Genomic DNA, 18,667 nt, shown 5'->3' on the forward strand with positions numbered 1-18,667 from the left:
GTTTTTTGTCTTTATATGGAAAACATGATTCATTTAATATGTATAAAAAAATAAAAGAACTGACAGGTCAAAACAAAAAACAGGCAAATAACATCGTTGATAGAGACGGAAAACTGATTATCACTAATTTGCATAAAATAGACAGATGGAAAGAGTATATTGAGGAACTGTTTAGTGACGAAAGGCCCGAGCTTGAAATTAACGAAGTAGTTAAAGGACTTGACATAACTATGGACGAAATTGAACAAGCAATACGATTAGCAAAGACCCGAAAAGCGAAGGGACCAGATGAAATACCGATTGAAATAATAAAGCTCTTCGAAAGTTCAGGTAAAATATCTCTCCTTCATCTGTTTAATAAAATTTATGAAACTGGCTATATACCAATGGATTGGCGGCTGTAGACTTTTTTGACGATACCTAAAAAAGCAAATGCAAAAAGATGTAGTGACTACCGAACCATCAGCTTGATGAGTCATGTTTTAAAGATATTTCTACGAATTTTGCACTCTAGGATATACCAAAAAATAAAACAACAACTTGGTGACACACAGTTTGGATTCCGCAATAACCTTGGAACAAGAGAAGCACTATTTAGTATTCAGGTTATGGTACAGAGATGCAGGGATGTCGGACATCCAGTTTATATGTGTTTTATTCACTTTGAGAAGGCGTTTGATCGAGTAAAACATACTGAAATGATAGCCATTCTTCAGCAGGTAGGTATTGATGATAAAGACCTACGCATTATTAAAAATCTTTACTGGCATCAACGTGCAAACATCAGGATTGGCCGGGACACCTCTGAAGAGCTTCAAATACGAAGAGGAGTAAGGCAGGGCTGCATTTTGTCCCCGCCACTATTTAACATCTATTATGAGTTCGTTTTCAATAAGGCAGTGGATAATGTTCAATGTGGTATAAAAATGAATGGCGTCAATATTAATAATTTGAGATATGCGGATGACACAGTGTTATTTGCAAGCAATTACCAAGAACTTCAACATCTAATTAATAGGATTACCACAACGTGTGATGAATATGGCCTTAAGCTAAACACCGCAAAGACAAAGGTGATGGTCGTCAGTAAAACGCCAATACAACCGGAAGTGGTAACAGCTTATGGTGAAAAACTGGAGAGAACTAACAGTATCACTTACCTTGGTTGTAATCTAAATGAGAACTGGGATATGAGCAAAGAAATTAGAATACGGATCGAGAAGGCCAGAGCTGCATTCTTTAAGATGAAGAAACTGTTATGTGGAAACAATATTACTTTAAGTCTGAAAATTAGATTAGTGAGATGTTATGTGTTCTCTACTCTTTTGTATGGTGTCGAAGGTTGGACTTTGACGGATACACTTCTCAAGAAACTGGAAGCCTTTGAAATCTGGGTATATCGGAGAATCCTACGAATAAGTTGGGTGGATAGAGTTCGTAACGAAGCTGTTTTGCATCGGATGGGAAAAGTTACGGAAGTCGTCAAAACAGTTAAAAATCGCAAACTTAAATATTTTGGCCATGCTATGCGTCACCCAGAGAGATATAATATACTCCATTTAATAATACAAGGCAAGGTAGACGGAAGAAGAGGGCCTGGTCGAAGAAGAACGTCATGGCTTAGAAACCTGAGAGATTGGTTTAACAGATCCTCTGCATCTCTTTTCCGAGCTGCCGTCAACAAAATTACTATAGCCAATTTGATAGCCAACGCTCGATAATCGAGCTCGGCACATGAAGAAATAAAGATATGGTTTTTAGCTTTATCTTTCTTATAGTGGCAATCACTGGTCATTTACATTACTTTATCAAATGGAATCATTGAATTTGTTAAATTTGTCTTGAAATGTTAATCAAATGTATGAAAATCAAAATGCCGAGATTGACGAAACACGACAAAGTACTCAACTTTTCTAAGATGTAAGTAAGTGCTTTAGAAGAGTGGTAACTATATGCGGATTAAATAAAAGCATTGTGTTCCAGGTAAAGAAGCGTTGACAAAAACGAACTGTGTGTAAAAGACCAGTTCCAGGTCGACCAAGAATTTCTTATGACGTAGAACATGAAAAATTATGCAACGACTGTCTTTGTCAACGCGTGCCCTTATTCGTGGACTAATATGTACTTCGATGCGCATGGAACCGCCTCAAAACCCATACAATTTTCGCTATTGGCCAATTGACCTAAAAATGCCCATATGGAGACAAAAGGAAATGTATAAATACGGGAAATTTTTAAGTCACAGGCTAGTCCTGCTTCGGCTCCCATACAGGATCTCATATAACACTGAGAGCCCTTTGTCGGAGCTCTGCTCCCGTTCTGCGAACCTAGACTCTTGGCTGGACCTTCTTTCACCTTTAAAATGTGTTTATATTTCATTACCAATGTAAGAATTAAAAATAATCCACCAAAAATGGAATCTACACAAAGGATACTTCGAAATGGATGGTCAGAGTCCCTATGTAAGTCAGCGAGGAAATGGATAAGTGGTCGGAGTATTCCAGGCCTTTCCTTCCCTCTTGGTGATATCTTATAAGAGCTTATCAGCCAGCAAATATAAGATTTGCTGAAATGTATTTTATCAATGAACTGGTTTGTATGATTTTCAGTGGACATTTGAGTTTTGATGAGTTTTTAAGTTTCAGGTATAATATGGCGTTTGGATGGCGATTTAATGGAAGCTTACCATAATATATTGCAAAACATTATGATTCCTTCTATGAAGAAAATATACCAAAAAAATAATTTGTTTTGAAATGCGATAATTTTTTTTAAATGCCATTTAATAAACTTACCTCAACTTTAGGTTTTTCACTTTCATCAACATCCATTTTCTCGTCCTCACCTCCATCTTCGGCCTTTTTAGATTCTGCCTCGTCTTTTTCCTCCTTCTTTTTAATCTGGTGTTGGATCTCCTTAACGAAATCCTTGAAGTCTTTCACAGGGGGTTTTTCGTAAACATAAGGGACGATAAAAGAAGGCGCTTCGACTACAAACATATCGTCTGTCAAAGTTGGTAGTAGGGGAGTTGTTAGAGCAGGGGTGATCGTGGCGGGGGATAATTTCTGTTGATGCTGAGACGACAGTCCAGACGAGTTCACAGGGATGGGCGTAATTGTCGCTCGCATATTGGGTGGATACATCCCTTGCGCAGGAAGTGCCATGGGGAGTACAGTCTGATAACTGGGAGTGGCAGGGATAGAGTTCTGGGGCTGCTTATTATTTACAGGAACAGGTCCGCGACCTGATAAAATAGAATTAGTATCTATAATAACTAACGTAGGTTCTTTTTTACCCTGAGAAACGCTAGTGCTACTACTACTACTACTAGTGTTAGATTTAGAGGCTATTTCTACTAGTCTTTTGGTATCGTTTACAACTATCGGCGGTGCTTTCTTCGTCGTAACTTTGGATTTATCTGACGGTATCCTCTCCACAGTAATTGCATCATTACACGCCAGCGGATCTTGCGGTAGGATCTCTTCAATGTCAGATTCTTCGGATTCGCCCTTCGATTCGACGGTCGCTGGTCGAGGAGCTTCCACTTCTGGTCGCACGGTCTTGGTGGACTGTTTTTCTTCTTCTTTGTCGGTTTCCGCATAGCTTTTGGTTTTGTTAAGGTTCCTTGAACTCCGCCTTCAACAGAAAGAAATTGACCGACAATTTTGAATAACAAATTAAATTAAAAAATTAAAATGAACATTAAGGCGTTGAGGGCAATAGTGACCCAAACCACAAATTTTTAGAATATCACTTTTCAGAAGAAACGGCCTACAAATGTTGCGAAGTTTTTAACACAATAACAGCTCAACCCTAATTTAGTTCTCCAGCCGAGAGATTTCACTGTACTTCACTTTTGCATTTATATCAGATATAATTATATTATATAATTATAATAAAACTCTTATTTGGGGTAAAAAGTCGCAAACTCATTTCAGTATGCCTTAGTATCCACATGTATATACATAAAAGAAAATTTTAATAGTAAATCCAGTTTGAGCTGAGAAAATTAATGCTCGAAAAACAGAGAACACTTTGTTCTTAATTTTCTCCGAATTGAATATTCCAGGCTTGGGCCACTATTCCGCTCAACGCCTCAATTGAGCCTCAAACGCAACGCCTCAAAAAATATGTAAAAAAAACATTTTTTAAATTAACTGCTACTGGTGACTTCAGACGGCAACGAAATTGTAACAATATTGAGTTCAAAACGTTTATTATAAAACGCTTCAATTCTGCCAAAATGTTCATTGTCCATTGTCAAATGTTCTTTTAGCCCAGGCTACAGAGAAAAAAAATAGGTATGAAAAAATATTCATTGTTTTTTATAAACAATTGGAAAAGCCCAAGATTCAGTATTTTGCTTATACAATTTTCAAATTAAATTTTATTGTTGTGCATACTGATGGCTTAGCACTGATTAGCAGAAATCTAAACAGTTCAAAAGAATTTGCGAAGTTGTGCAAGGAAGCATGGCAATAAACCAAAATAAAACAAGTACCTAATATTCTCCAGAAAAATACAGTTAATACGACAGAGATAAATATTGGTGCATATGAGTTCGAAAAGGAAGAACACTTTAAGTATTTAAGGGTCTCAGTTAATGATAGAAGTATGGTAATCAATGAACGAATTCTAACAGAAAACAGAACTTACTGGAAATTCAACAACTTTCTAAAAGATAATCTCAGTCGGAATACTAAACTGAAAATTTACAGAGCAGTAATTAGACTAGTAATCACATATGGTGCTGAAGTAGTGTGTCTGACACAGGAAGATGAAGAAAGATTGAGGATCTTGGAGAGAAAAATCATTCGGAAAATAGCAGGTCCACTAAACTTAGGCAATGGTGAATTTAGAAAATTGAACCACAAAATAAGAGCACTTTTGAAAGGAAAGGACATCGTCAGATAGGTCACGAGAAAGATCCAAAACGAAATGGGAAAACCGGATAATTGAGGATCTTAGGAACATGGGAGTAAGAGAATGGAAAGCCATAAATATGTAAAAACAGGGAAGAATGAAGAAATAATGTAGAAAACGCCACAGTCACACAACCAATTGTAAACCAGCAATCGAATTTAATGACTCAAAGGTTTTTCTTGTTACTCACGAGGTATCAGCTCAGAACAGAAAGCTTTTCTGAAGAGATTTCGTTATTAAATACGGCTAAATAAAGATCTTCCGTCAAAGAGTAGATTATTATCTTTGAACTAATTTTGTAGATGAACTGGATTATTGAGAGTAGGAGGTCGTCTTGGAAAGTCTGCTAGGAATTATGATTGGGAACATCCCTTACTAATAGATAAAACCCATGTTTTAAGCAAACTCATATTGAGTCATGAGCATGTGCAACTTCAGCATGCTGGTCCACAACTCTTGTTAGCGACCGTTCGTCAAAAATTTTGGATAATTGAAGGGATCTACCTAAATCGGTTATAAGAAATTGCATTAGATGCTATCGGTTTAAACCCAGACCTGCTTCTACGAATATGGTTTATTTGCCAGAACATCGTGTTAACATATCACCTTTTTTCATAACCGGATTGGATTACGCAGGGCCAGTCACATTAAAAGATAGAAAAGGTCGCGGATGTAAAACTTATAAGGGGTACATATGTTTATTTATTTACTTCGACACGAAAGCAGTAGATTTAGAATTGATTAGTTAGAAGATTTGATTTTATGCGCGATAAACCCGAGAATCTGTACTCAGATAGCGGTACAAGTTTTGTAAAAAATGAATGGGAAGAGCCCAAAGAGGGGGGAATCTCTATGCTCGGAAAATGCATTTAGTGCATCCTATTGCTGTCTCTAATGCAATAGAAAACATTCCATTATAACGCAATTAAAAATAAGTTATTACAATATTCTACTCGCTATGCAAAAATTCTTTTAGAATTTCAAAAAACTGTTTATATTTTAAGTATGTGAAGTTTAGTTAAAATAGCACACTTTTCAACTTTTGTTTGATTATTTCGTCAACAAGAAATCATATAACACTGAAAGTAAGATGATTTCATCGCAATTAGCCAAGCATTATAACAGTGTGTCAAAAAAAAACATTGCGTTTCTTAAACATTTTTGATATATTTATAGTTTTAAGCAACCAGGATGAGTGCAGTCCAGTTAGAGCCTGCCCAGAACGTTTCCTGTTCAGAGACCTAAAATAAATAGGAGTGCTGGTTATCATGGAAGAAAAATCCAAAACAAATTAGCTGGGCTAATTTGTTTTGGATTGACCAAATTGACCAAAGCGGATCCTGCGAGAGATATTAAGGTATGATATGTGTACCATTGATGGAAGCACAGAAGACCCAAACAGCAAATATTAGCAAGCATAGAATAAAGTCTAGCTAGATAATCCAAAAGAAGATAACGCGCTCACCTTTGGCATCGCAGTGTATTTACTAATGTTGATTTTATATGTTTTAGACTTCCCTCAAAAAAATATAAAATAAAAATATAAAAAACGGCTTCGGTCACTAAAAAAATTAATAAAACACTAACAAAAGTCGCAAGCCACAAAAAAAAACACTAACACAACCCAAAAAACTGAAAAGATCCACACTCTCGAGCGCCGAACTGGGACTAGCCCGAAGCGGGAATTCGGCGCCCGAGCAAGCAATCAGTTCGATGATAAGTCACTAGGGATGGCGGGAATAAAGCGCCTCACGCTGACCTGCATAGTTTGGGAAAAGTTATCGCTGGAGTCCTTGTACCCAGGGCTTCCACATGACAAGCATTCTGCTTATTTGAAGCCTCCATAGTGCATCAACGTGCTATCGGTGGGTGGAGAATGGTCTGGAGCATTGGAGCGGGATTTAGTAGTTCCTGATTACAGGTGCTAATCCCCTCACTCCAATGAATTGTAGCACTCAAATGCCATTCTCAGGAATGTGCAAGTCTCACAGACTCGGTTCAATACTAGTACTTGCCTGCTTGCTAGACTAAGAGCCAGATGAATGAGCCAGCGATATATTATTTGTCAGAAGAATTCTAATGAAACTAAAAAGTAAATCTAACAACGTTGGAAAACCAGATTTGATGTAGTGATGAGGGATACTGCAACACAGAGCAAAACTCTGGTGGGAGGAGCAGGTAAAAAAAAATGGTTGAAAACAAGAAGGCAAATGGACAACCCGATCAATAAATGACAAGACAATGAAAATATTGACAGATTTTGAAGTCAGAAGTCTTATTGCAACGTTTTCTTCAAAAACAGTGGAAGCTTTTAATACAATGTAACTCATTGTTCTCATATACACCAGAATACAAAATCAAAGACAAACGACCTCGCTTGCTTAAGAGGAAAGTAGTTTTCCATCAGGATAATGCACTCACCCTTCCACAAGTATGTGACTAGAATGGCCAGCATTAACGAATTGAGTTTTGAATTAATGCCTCGTTCATCCTATTCCTCCTATTTGACATGAAGCGATTATCATGTTTCCCAACCTGAAAATATAGCTCGAGGGTAAGAGATTTTCATCTAATTGCCAAATAATCGCTGATGTAAATAGCTAATTCCACGTCTTGGATTGTAGATCTACAGTGAAGGCATCGCTATTTTGGAATATTGTTGGAGTAAGTGTGTAGCAAAAAATACATTTGTAGAAAAGAAAAACTTGTATTTTCTTTGTTAGGTCACGTCGTTATCTACGTAATAAATTAATAGTTTGTGTTCCAAACGTTAAAAAATGTCAATACCTGTAGGGTTCTGTCATAATCCAGTTTTTGACATACAATATCTGTAAATTAGTAAATTTCTTATAACTGCAGAACTTTTAAAGGTTGTAATTTCACTGTCAAAATTGTCAAATAGAGGAAACCTTGGAAATAACCATGAAAGGAGACTATAAATATAATTTATCAAAAATAAATGGTGACGTAATTTTCTTCTTCTATATCTTCCTATTGTCTTTTGCCTTCTGGCATACAGCCAGTATCAATAATTTTCCGTTGCTTTTGTGACAGCCTAACTATGGTACGTCTTGAATGTCTTTATACTTTTTACTTTCACTGCATACCTTTTTATATAACTATTTTTGCACGAGGTTTTCGGTTGAATTTATTATACTTTATACATCAGGGATGGAATCATCATCACAGTAGTTTTCCTTCATCTCTATTTAAAGCAAATATTGGCAAATCCTCCGAAACGTCAAACCAAAATGACTTTTGAGAACAAATGAACCATAAAGATTTGATGGATTTCCGAACTTTCTACAGTTGGTAGAGGCCATTTTGGTTGAAGCTGCATCTGTCAATTTGGCTGTCATTGTTTTGCCGAATTACGTCGACAAAAAGCAAGATCTGTCGAAAACATCGCCGCTGTTCGTGATATCAAACAATTTTTTTAAGAGCAAGAAGAAATAACATAAGAGCATTACTTTTTATTGTGTTAATCCCAAAAAAACGATTTTTTCGACAGTGTCGCATAAATGTAGCTCGCATTTGGAACAGATGCGTATTCGATTTTTGATGTAAAATATCTAATGCAGAGGGCCAGACCAGTTGCTGTCGTGACGAAGCAGGCATGACATACGAAGCAGGCATCTTTAACTCACTCCACAAAGGTTCTGCGATCTTTCTCTTCCCACCCCCTCAATCTTTTTTTGCACACACACAGACACTCACTCTCTCCGCTCTGGTATGACGTCTTGTCAACTTATGTTCATGATACCCGCTTTTATAAGTCATAGATAGTACATAGATATTATATCGCAACCCTGTCTCCCGTTTTGAGGTAGGGTTGCGATGAGATGGAAGAAGGACATCGGTGCGAAGTTGTGTCCTAACGGACGGTTCGTACTCGATGCCCTAGTATAAGTTCCAGGTTTTATACCAGAGTCTAGAGCTTAAGTCTCCATGAAACAGCCACAATGTATGCAGCCTTGCTAATTGTAGTATTTTCCGCAGTATTTGAGCCCTATTAGCGCATATCCGTCCATTATAAATTTTACCATGCACTTGATTGGTTATACTTTCTCAGTGAGAATTATGCTGTGTTCGGATCCGGGATCTTTCCGGGTGTGCTTTGCTTAAATTTTCAAAAGATATAATTGTTACAGACAATAGCTCAAATGTAGTTCTAGCGTTTCGGCCTTCCTGAAGCTGTCATGTGCCTGTCACAATTTAAATTAGAAACCAACAATACAATTCCAGAATTAGCAGTAGTACTAAATGAAACAAAACAACAGGACAGTAAACTACTCAAAATTATCAAATATTAAAAAGTTACCTGGGAGCGAGCTCGTCTACTTCAGGCTTCTTCTTCTTTTCCGGCGTTGCTAAATCTATGACTTCTGTAGTTGTACCATTTGGTTTTGACGTTTCGGTATCTACAATCAGCACATCTCCGTCCTCTCCCCCAGAATCGTTCAGTTCAATTGGATCGCCGTTGTTAATTTTAGATATATTATTGTCGTCATCATCATCTTCGTCTGAATCAATTTCATGAATCTCGACGACTTTCTCTTCGAACTTTTTTGTTGATGATTCTGAACTCGATGCGCTTTGTTTGCTATTTTCGTCATCATTGGTCTTTGACTCTGTATCGTCGTCTTCCGTTTGATCGTCACTGGCTTTTGTTTCTTGGCTACTCTCGTCTATTGCTGCTTCTGATTGGCTCTCATTAGTTTCTTGTTCTTCTAAGTTTTTTACTTCTGGAGAGGACTCTTCTTCCATTGGGGTTTCCGTTTCTAATGGTTTACTTTCTTGTGGAGTCTCTTCGTCTGCTAAGGGGTTCTCCGATTCTGAGTGATTCTCGTTAATACCTTCTTCAGATGCATCGTTACTTTCTTCTGTTCCGCTTTCTTCTGGTTTCTCTTTGGTATCTATACTGTTCTCTGTAGGTTTTTTAACGCTGTCTTCAATTTCTTGGGTTTCCATATCTACATCACTTGATAAATCACCGTTTGTAACAATGTTACCTGAAAATAAACAAATTGCATATTTTTTGTTAATATTTGATGATTATGACGTTACCTTCATCTTTGGAAAGCATATCCTCAACCTCGCCCATTTCAGCAACAGCTGCCATAGCCAGTCTCAATTGAACCTGGTAAAAGAAATTAATATGAATAAAACAACCACGAATATGATAATACATAAACGTTTATTTACTAAATGAAACTACTAAATAAATTTTTGAAATATTACAATATACATTCATCCACAGTGGTTGCTTGTGCATCATTTCTTTAAGAATAAAAATTGCGAAAGAATTGAGAATTAAAACTCAACAATATCGTGATAATCGCATGAGTAAATTTCCTGGTTTCAAATCAGACGCGTCTTGCACTAAACTAAAATCGTAAAGGTGAAGACCGGTACATTATATGAAAAAGTGACACAATAGATCACATGTATGTAGGTGGCGCTGGCGTCAGGTTTTGGTATTAAAACATAACCTTATTTTATTCTGCCATTTATTTACATTGTTTGGTATTCGTTTCCTAGTTGTTTTGCAATTTTGTGAGTGATTTAAGTTTTAATAAATTATTTAAGACATTTTAATTGTTTGGACACTTTTAATAAAACTTAGAGTATGACTTACAGTTGTTGTGTGCCACAATGCAATTCAGCTTCCAATAAAACTGACAATGTTAAGTTTCATAAATTCCCCTTGAATAAAGCTTTACAAAAACGATGGTTGATCGCTATCAGGCCTGAAAAAAGTACCAGCAAGTACACAAAAATATGTTCCAGGCACTTTTCACATGAAAGTTATACCGTTACAAGTTTGGTAAGTTAAAAAATACTTATCCTAATTTCTTACATTGTCATTGTCTTGTTTTTCTAGGGCAATAAATGGCGGATCCTTAACAAAGATGCAGTACCTTCATTAAAATTACCAAAGAGAAAGTTGAGACTCCGGTGAAGAACTCTAGGAGAACTGATAGATCTAGAAAAAGACTTTGTGCAATGTGAATTATTACAAATAGGAAAATCATGTTTGGAAAATCATACATTAAAATTCATATTGCTCTTTCAGTGGAAAATGAACTGTTAATAACGCTTATGAAATATAGACTTAATTTGTTTTATTCTACATTAAAACGTTTTTTTGTAGTAGACATTTGAACTGTCCGAAAAATATTTATTAAGTGGACAAAGCATCTTTACACTTGCTTAAAAAAAATAACTTTTGGAACATTGTAACAACTTCAGAAGGCCAGTACAAAATTATTCTGGATCGTACCGATATTCCAATAGATCGAAGCAATGACCCTATTATACAAGAGGCAACATATTCTACATATTATGGAACCAATACCTTTAAAATATTGTTAGCATGCTCTGAAAAAGGTGAAATTATATATGTATCTGATGTTTATGGAGGCAGTATTTCAGATAGAAAAATTACACTAGAATGCGGAGTTTTAGGACTTATTGAAGGAGAATTTATGTTAGCAGACAGGGGTTTTGATATATCAGATCTTTTAGAGGAAAAAGGAATACATTTAAATATAGATCCATTTAAAAAAAGGGGCTCAGTTAACAGAAGAAATAATAAAAACAAGGGCCATTACCAATTGTAGAATCATTGTTGAAAATATTATGGGATTGGAAAAAAAACATGAAATACTGAAAGATAGAATTTCTTCTAAATTATTCCCATATATTGATCAATTGAATTCCTGGTGGGACAGCATTTATTTTTTTATTAGTTTTGCATATTATATTTGTGACTTGTTACTATTTATCAACTACAATTTATTTTAAATTTGGAAAATACAAGACTCAAACAAGATTTAATTTGCGTTAGTTTATTGGTTAATTATGAGACAGAATTTGTCAAGACCACATTTTTGTGAGTTTGGCTGTTGCCGATCTGGTCATTGTGATGCGTCGACGGATCTCGTCTTCGCATCCTCCACTGTTATTAATAACGGAGACTAAGTAATTAAATTGCCTGACCACTTCGTAACCTGCCATGTTTCTTATCTCTGCTTGTTTGTTTCCGATTCGATCGACACTAATCACTTTGGTTTTCTGCATATTTATTTTCAAACCATATTCGATACTCATCCTACCTAGCCTATTCATAATTTGTTCCAGTTCGTCTGGTGGTGACGCCAATATAACAGCGTCATCAGCATAACGTAGGTTTTTCTTTCTCCTATCGTTGCCCCACCTTGCCAATTCTTAAAAACTTGACGCATAGTATGTTCACTATATACATATTGAATATAATAGGGGATAGTATGCATTCCTGTTGAACTACAGATTTTGATTTAAAGTTTTTCGAAACGACATTATTAACTCTTACATTAGCAGTATTATTTACGTTTAGTTTTTTTATTAAATAGATTAGATGTTCTGGCGTACCCATTTCTCTGAGTGTATGCCACATTTTATTCCATTTTACGGTATTGAAGGCCTTGGAATAGTCGACAAAGAGTAAATATGTTTCTATGCTAAACTCTCGAGATTTTTCGACAATATGACGAATATTAAGAATATGTTCTCTTGTTCCTCTAACTAGGACGAATCCGCATTGTTCTTGGGTTCGAATGGTATTTATTGACAAAGCAAAGCAGTTAAATATACATATATCTGGATAAACATTCATCTGTATTGAAATGTATATGTGAATCTGAGAAATAATATGAGCTTATGCTTTAATTTAATACCAAACCTCGCCGTAAGTGCCCCTTACGGATATTTTTTTAGCTTCTTAGCTTTAGCTTAATTTGTTGCTGAATGAATAGCTTCAAAAGTAAATTTTTTGAAAATTATTATTAATAACTTTTTCTAAAAATCTACAAAAAGCTTTAATTTCGAGTGAGAATCACAGGTATTCAGCTATAAAAATTTCAAAAAGTCTCACGTAACAGTTATCGCACAATTGAAATGCATGTCTTTCTTCTTCAAAACATTGAAGCTAATTAAGGATGACCGCTGTGCAACATACCGGGAGATAGTGGCATTTTTGGGCATTTTAAACACCTCGATCCTACATGAACAACTGAGTGTTACGTTGGTTTCCCGTTGGATTTCTCATTTGCTCACAGAAGAGCAAAAAGTGGTTCGCGTCAATTGGTGTCGAAAAACATTGGAACGGTTCAACAAAGGAAGCTCAAAAAACGTTTATAGTATTGTTAGTGGCGATGAATCTTGGATTTACTCCTACGAACCGGAAAATAAACGCCAACCCGCTGTGTGGGTGTTTCACGATAAGGAAAAACCAACAAAAGTGATCCGTTCTCGAAGTGAGTCAAAGAAAATGGTCACAACTTTTTTGCTTTAAAAGGTCGAAGAACGGTTACTTCTGATTGGTATATAACCGTTTGTTTACCAAAAGTTATCGTGAAACTCGAACAACGCAACACACAACAGCGAATCATTCTACATCAGGACAATTCAAGTGCTCACACGCTCCCAAAGATCAAGAATTCAATGCGTGAGCAGCGATTCCAGTCGCCAGAAGAACTCATCGATGCCTTTAAAACAGCGATTTTGCAGGTGTCAAGTGAAGACTGGAATAACTGTTTTACCAATTGGTTTGAACGTATGCAAAAGTGTATCGATCTTGGTGGTACATATTTTGAAAAGCAATAAAGTACTTTAAGTCTATATTTTTTTTTATAAATTCAAAACGACTCCTTTAAAAATGAGGCGTCCATGATGCGCCAACGATAGTGTTTAAAAGCGAAGTGATAACTTCAAATTTATAAAAGTCGCAATATCTCCGGTTCTAAGCTACGAAAATGGATGCTTTTTTAGTTTGAGACACCTCGTGACATAGATAAAAAAAATGCATTTAGTTAATTTGTGAATTGTTTATTTAACCGATATTTATTATTAGTAATAGAAAAGGTTATAAAATGAGAAGCATCTTAAATATTTATGTAGTATAGTTATACAACTATAATCAAAGAGAACAAAAGTCTGAAAATCCTGAGAAAACGGCTAAACAATGGAAAATGTGAAATATACAAACTAAAGAACAAAGAAGGAGTCCCCATATGAAATAGAGAAGAACTACTACACATAGTTGAAAACTATCAAGAATTATACACAAGTCAAAGAGAAGACCAAACGAACTTGGAAGCCGCCGAATCAAGCAAAATCACTAACCAGGGTTCAGAGCTCATGCCAGAGATCACACTAAGCGAAATTCAGGACGCAATGATAAAAAAACAAAGCACCAGGAGAAGATGGAGTCGTAATAGAAGCTATAAAGATGGGCGGACATGCCCTTCTCAACCAAATAAAAATTTTGTTTAACCTTTGTCTAACAGATTGTTGCATACCGGAAATATGGAACAATGCAGTAACAATTTTACTACACAAGAAAGGAGACAAGGCGCACCTAGAAAACTATAGACCAATCAGCTTGATTAAACCACATATATAAAATGTTTACCCGAATAATTACAAGACTAGAAAAAAAGTTGGATTTCTACCAGCCCCGAGAACAAGCTGGCTTTCGCTCAAAATTCGGAACAAACGATCACCTATAAACAGTAAAAACCTTAATAGAAAAATCGTTAGAATATAACAGATCACTGGTACTTATCTTCGTAGACTTTCACAAAGCCTTCGATACCTTGAAATTAGACAGCATTATAACTGCTCTGAACAATAGTAGAATAGACTATCGGCTTACAAAGTTAGTACAAACATTGTACCAAAACTCCACAATGCGTGTAAAGCTACATGATACCACCAGAAAAATTCATATAAAGCGAGGTGTGAGACAGGGCGACACTCTCTCACCTAAATTTACGGTCCTCGAATACGCCTTTAAAATGCTAAAGTGGGAAAATAGAAGAATAAAAATAGACGGGGAAATGCTTCGAAATGCTGCTAGAAATTCGGCCAATAGCATGTTATGGCAGCGAAGCATGGGTCCTGAAAGAAACATCCAAAAACAAACTCGACACATTCGAAAGAAAAGTACTGAGGAGAATACTAGGACCTGTGAGGGAAAACGGAATCTTCAGAATTCGATATAACAACGAGCTCTATCAACTGTATAAGGAAACACCCCTGTCAGACTTCATTAGAATACAAAGATTGCAATGGGCCGGACATGTGATACGAATGGGAGAGGATAGGCTACCAAAACGAGCACTGAACGCCAGAATGCAGGGAAAGAAACCAGTTGGAAAGCCAAGAAAGCGCTGGGAAGACACAGTAAGCAGCGACGCACAAGCACTTTTAGGAGTCCGTGTATGGAGAAGAGCAGCCACAGACAGACAAGGGTGGAGGCAAAAAATAAAGGAGGCCAAGGCTCATTTTGGGCTGTAGTGCCGTAGAAGAAGAGAAATGCTTAATCATCTGCGTTTTGCCGACAATATAGTACTTATTACTGAAGATCTTCGTGAAGCACAAGAAATGCTACAAGAATTAGAAAACGTATCTTCAACAATAGGTCTAAAATTGAACATCAGTAAGACCAAGTTTATTACAAATTTGGTTCCCAACGAACACCTAAACATTCAAAATCAAGTGGTAGAATTAACAAAAAAGTACATATATCTCGGTCATGAAATCAGAATAAGCAAGGATAATCAGACCTGTGAATTTCAACGACGAATAACACTTGATTGGGCGGCGAATGGTTCACTAAGAGACATCTTTAAGAGCAACATCCCGATATCTATGAAACGGAAGACATTTGACCAATGCGTTCTTCCTATTATAACATATGGAGTAGAAACTCTTACTCTCAAAAACAACAGCACTAAAAATGCGAGTGGCACAAAGGCGCATGGAAAGATCGATTCTCGGCGTGACAAAAAAAGACAAAATAAGGAACCAAGACCTAAGGAAAAGAACAGGTATCACTGATGCCGTCGAAAGTATAGCCAAGCTGAAATGGAATTGGGCAGGTCACATAGCGAGACTAAAAGACTCAAGATGGACCAGAAAACTAAATGACTGGCGCCCAAGAGAAGACAAACGCAGTAGAGGACGACCACCAACACGCTGGACGGACGACATTAAACGAATATCCAAGAAATGGCAACAAGACGCACAGAACCCTGAAGAGTGGCGAAAAATGGGAGAGACCTATGTCCAGCAGTGGACAGAAGAGGTTGCATGATGATGATGATGATAGTTATAAATGATATATTTTAACAATAAATTTTACAAAAAATTCTAATCTACACGTTAATTTTTTTGAATTAGGTATGCTTATTATTTTTCCAATTACTTTTTCTCTAAAACATTACAAATATATTTTACACAATCTAATTATAAATAAAAATTATAAAATAATCTGTATATATATATATAATGAACATATTCCAATTTACATACATACTTAATTTTACTCCATCTTGCTGAAAGACGATCATATATAAAGATATGTATCATATTAGGAACTTGTGGGTTTTCTGGATCAGGATATAAGTTTGTCGAAGTTGGTATGACAATATTTTGGAGAAGTGCTAAATAATTACCGCCATTCAAATTGCCATCGATGAATAAGGAACCATAATGGATCATAATGATATGATCTCCAACAATTTCTGCCCGTACATTAACCTTTTCAGAATATAATGTGTGTTCTGTGGCTAATGAACATAGAAGCCAAACCTATGTAGTTCTTCTCTCATCCAGCGAGGATTTTCCCTAGACGATTACAATTGACGGCAAGTATAAAGTTACACTAACCAGAAAACAATACATACTCTAATTGGATCACATTACTATCTAACATTGTCATCATTTGTTCAAAAAAAATAAGGACAAAGACAAAGCAAACATCGAGAATTACCGACCAATATCCTTGCTATCACATCTGTATAAATTACTAACTAAAATCATAACCAACCGCCTAACACATTCGCTCGATTTCTATCAATCTATCGAGCAGGCTGGATTCAGAAAACATTTTAGTACCATAGACCACTTGCACACCGTAAGAACACTGATATAAAAATGCACCGAGTATAATGTTCCAATTCATATGGCGTTCGTCGATTTCCATAAAGCATTCGATTCCATCGAATTATGGGCAGTGCTTGAATCTCTAGAAAATGCACGTATAGATTCAAGATACACTAACATAATTAAAAACATATATGAAAATGCCACCATGCAGATAAAGCTGGACGAAAGCATAAAAACTAATCCCATAAGACTACAACGGGGAGTAAGACAAGGAGACACCATCTCTCCCAAACTATTTAATCTTGCTCTAGAAGACATTTTTAAGAAACTAGATTGGAACAATAAGGGTATCAACGTCGACGGATCATACTTAAACCACTTGCGATTCGCAGATGACATAGTTTTAATAGCCGATAATATCCAGGAACTAAATATGTTACAACAATTGAATGCAGTTTCAGGAGCGGTAAGATTAAAAATGAACTACAACACAACAAAAATACTGAGTCCAGTTTGTACCTACGGCTTGGAGACAGTAGCCCTTACCAAAATATCTGCTAAAAAAATAGAAACAACGCAAAGAGCAATGGAACGAATCATGCTTGGAATATCACTGAGATACAAGATTAGAAACACCGATTAAGACGTAGACGAAGATTAGGAATATTGTGGAAGAAATTACAAAAATGAAATGGCGCTGGGCAGGTCACGTAGCCCGATATAATGACAACAGGTGGACACGGAGAATTCTAGAATGGAGACCAAGGACGACAACAAGAAGCATGGGAAGACTTAAAAAAAGATGTGTAGATGATATAAGAGCAGTGGCAGTCAAACAGTGGATTAGATTGGCGCAAGATGGAGAAAGATTTAAGCAATTGGGAGAGACCTACATTCAGGAGTGGATGGAAAATGGTTGACATAGAAGAGTTAAAAAAAAATATTTATTCCTATCAAAGTTGTCTAGTTGGTATCATTTTATAGGGATGTATTTTATTTGTTTTAATGTTCAAATAATCGTTGAATTTTTCACATCAAACATTGGGATTGTTTTTCGACTAGAAGTATGTGTTTTCTTCAAACTCAAGCATAATTAATATCCAATTTGCCATCACCACTTATTGCATTGGCAGATGCTTTTTTTATCTGTCTTAAAAGTCCAATCTCGCAAAACTGCTTTTCTATTTCACTAATAATAATTATCCTTGGTATATAGGCGGCAAATTTTTAAAATGTTTCATGAAATAATCGAGCAACATCCATTTGTGTTCGTGTATTGTCTCCAGGAAAAATCAACACTAGAATTTTTATTTTGTGCATTTCTGTTACATAAACCGTTTTTCTGATATGCAGTTATCAACTTAATTTAAAAGACTATAAAACTAAAACGCCGCCTACACTCTCGATCGAAGTTCTTCGGACGAAGTGAAGTCAATCGAGGCGACTCTCTACATACTCGTGAGGTCGAGTAATGTAGTGTGACACTTCGTATTCGAACTTCGGGACCTTTGACTCGGACGCGAAAAACCGACACAGAACGGAAGTAGAACGAGGCGAAGCGAAGTCGTATGAAGTACCTGTCTACACTCTCGTACTCGCTGAACTTCGAGAGTAGTATAGAGGCCGCTTAACAACTACTGTCATGTAGTCAGTGCTAAGGTCAGGAGTTTTACACTAAAGTAAACAAAGCTAATATTAAAAACATTTTCTTTTATTTTATACCAGTAAAAAGAAAGGCTGAAATAGTTTTGCTTACTTTATCATTATCAAGATTTACATGGGAAATAAGCAGGCGTGTGGTGTAGCAAAT

The 18,667-nt window shown here is 36.2% G+C and overlaps 1 protein-coding gene across 3 annotated transcripts in view; it reads right to left on the reverse strand.

Moving 5' to 3' along the window:
- MEP-1 (zinc finger protein MEP-1) overlaps nt 1-18,667 on the reverse strand; it is a 110,726-nt gene that overhangs the window by 51,114 nt on the left and 40,945 nt on the right. For all 3 annotated transcript variants that reach the window (XM_072543914.1, XM_072543913.1, XM_072543915.1), the window contains exons 2-4: nt 9,991-10,063; nt 9,245-9,935; nt 2,796-3,636 (exon numbers count right to left, since the gene is read on the reverse strand). In XM_072543914.1, coding sequence (XP_072400015.1) covers nt 2,796-3,636; nt 9,245-9,935; nt 9,991-10,045 — 1,587 coding nt within the window. In that variant the 5' untranslated portion in view covers nt 10,046-10,063. The remainder of the gene's footprint in view (nt 1-2,795; nt 3,637-9,244; nt 9,936-9,990; nt 10,064-18,667) is intronic.

The sequence above is a fragment of the Diabrotica undecimpunctata genome, chromosome 9 (genome assembly GCF_040954645.1).
Source record: "Diabrotica undecimpunctata isolate CICGRU chromosome 9, icDiaUnde3, whole genome shotgun sequence".
NCBI classification, from domain to species: domain Eukaryota; kingdom Metazoa; phylum Arthropoda; class Insecta; order Coleoptera; family Chrysomelidae; genus Diabrotica; species Diabrotica undecimpunctata.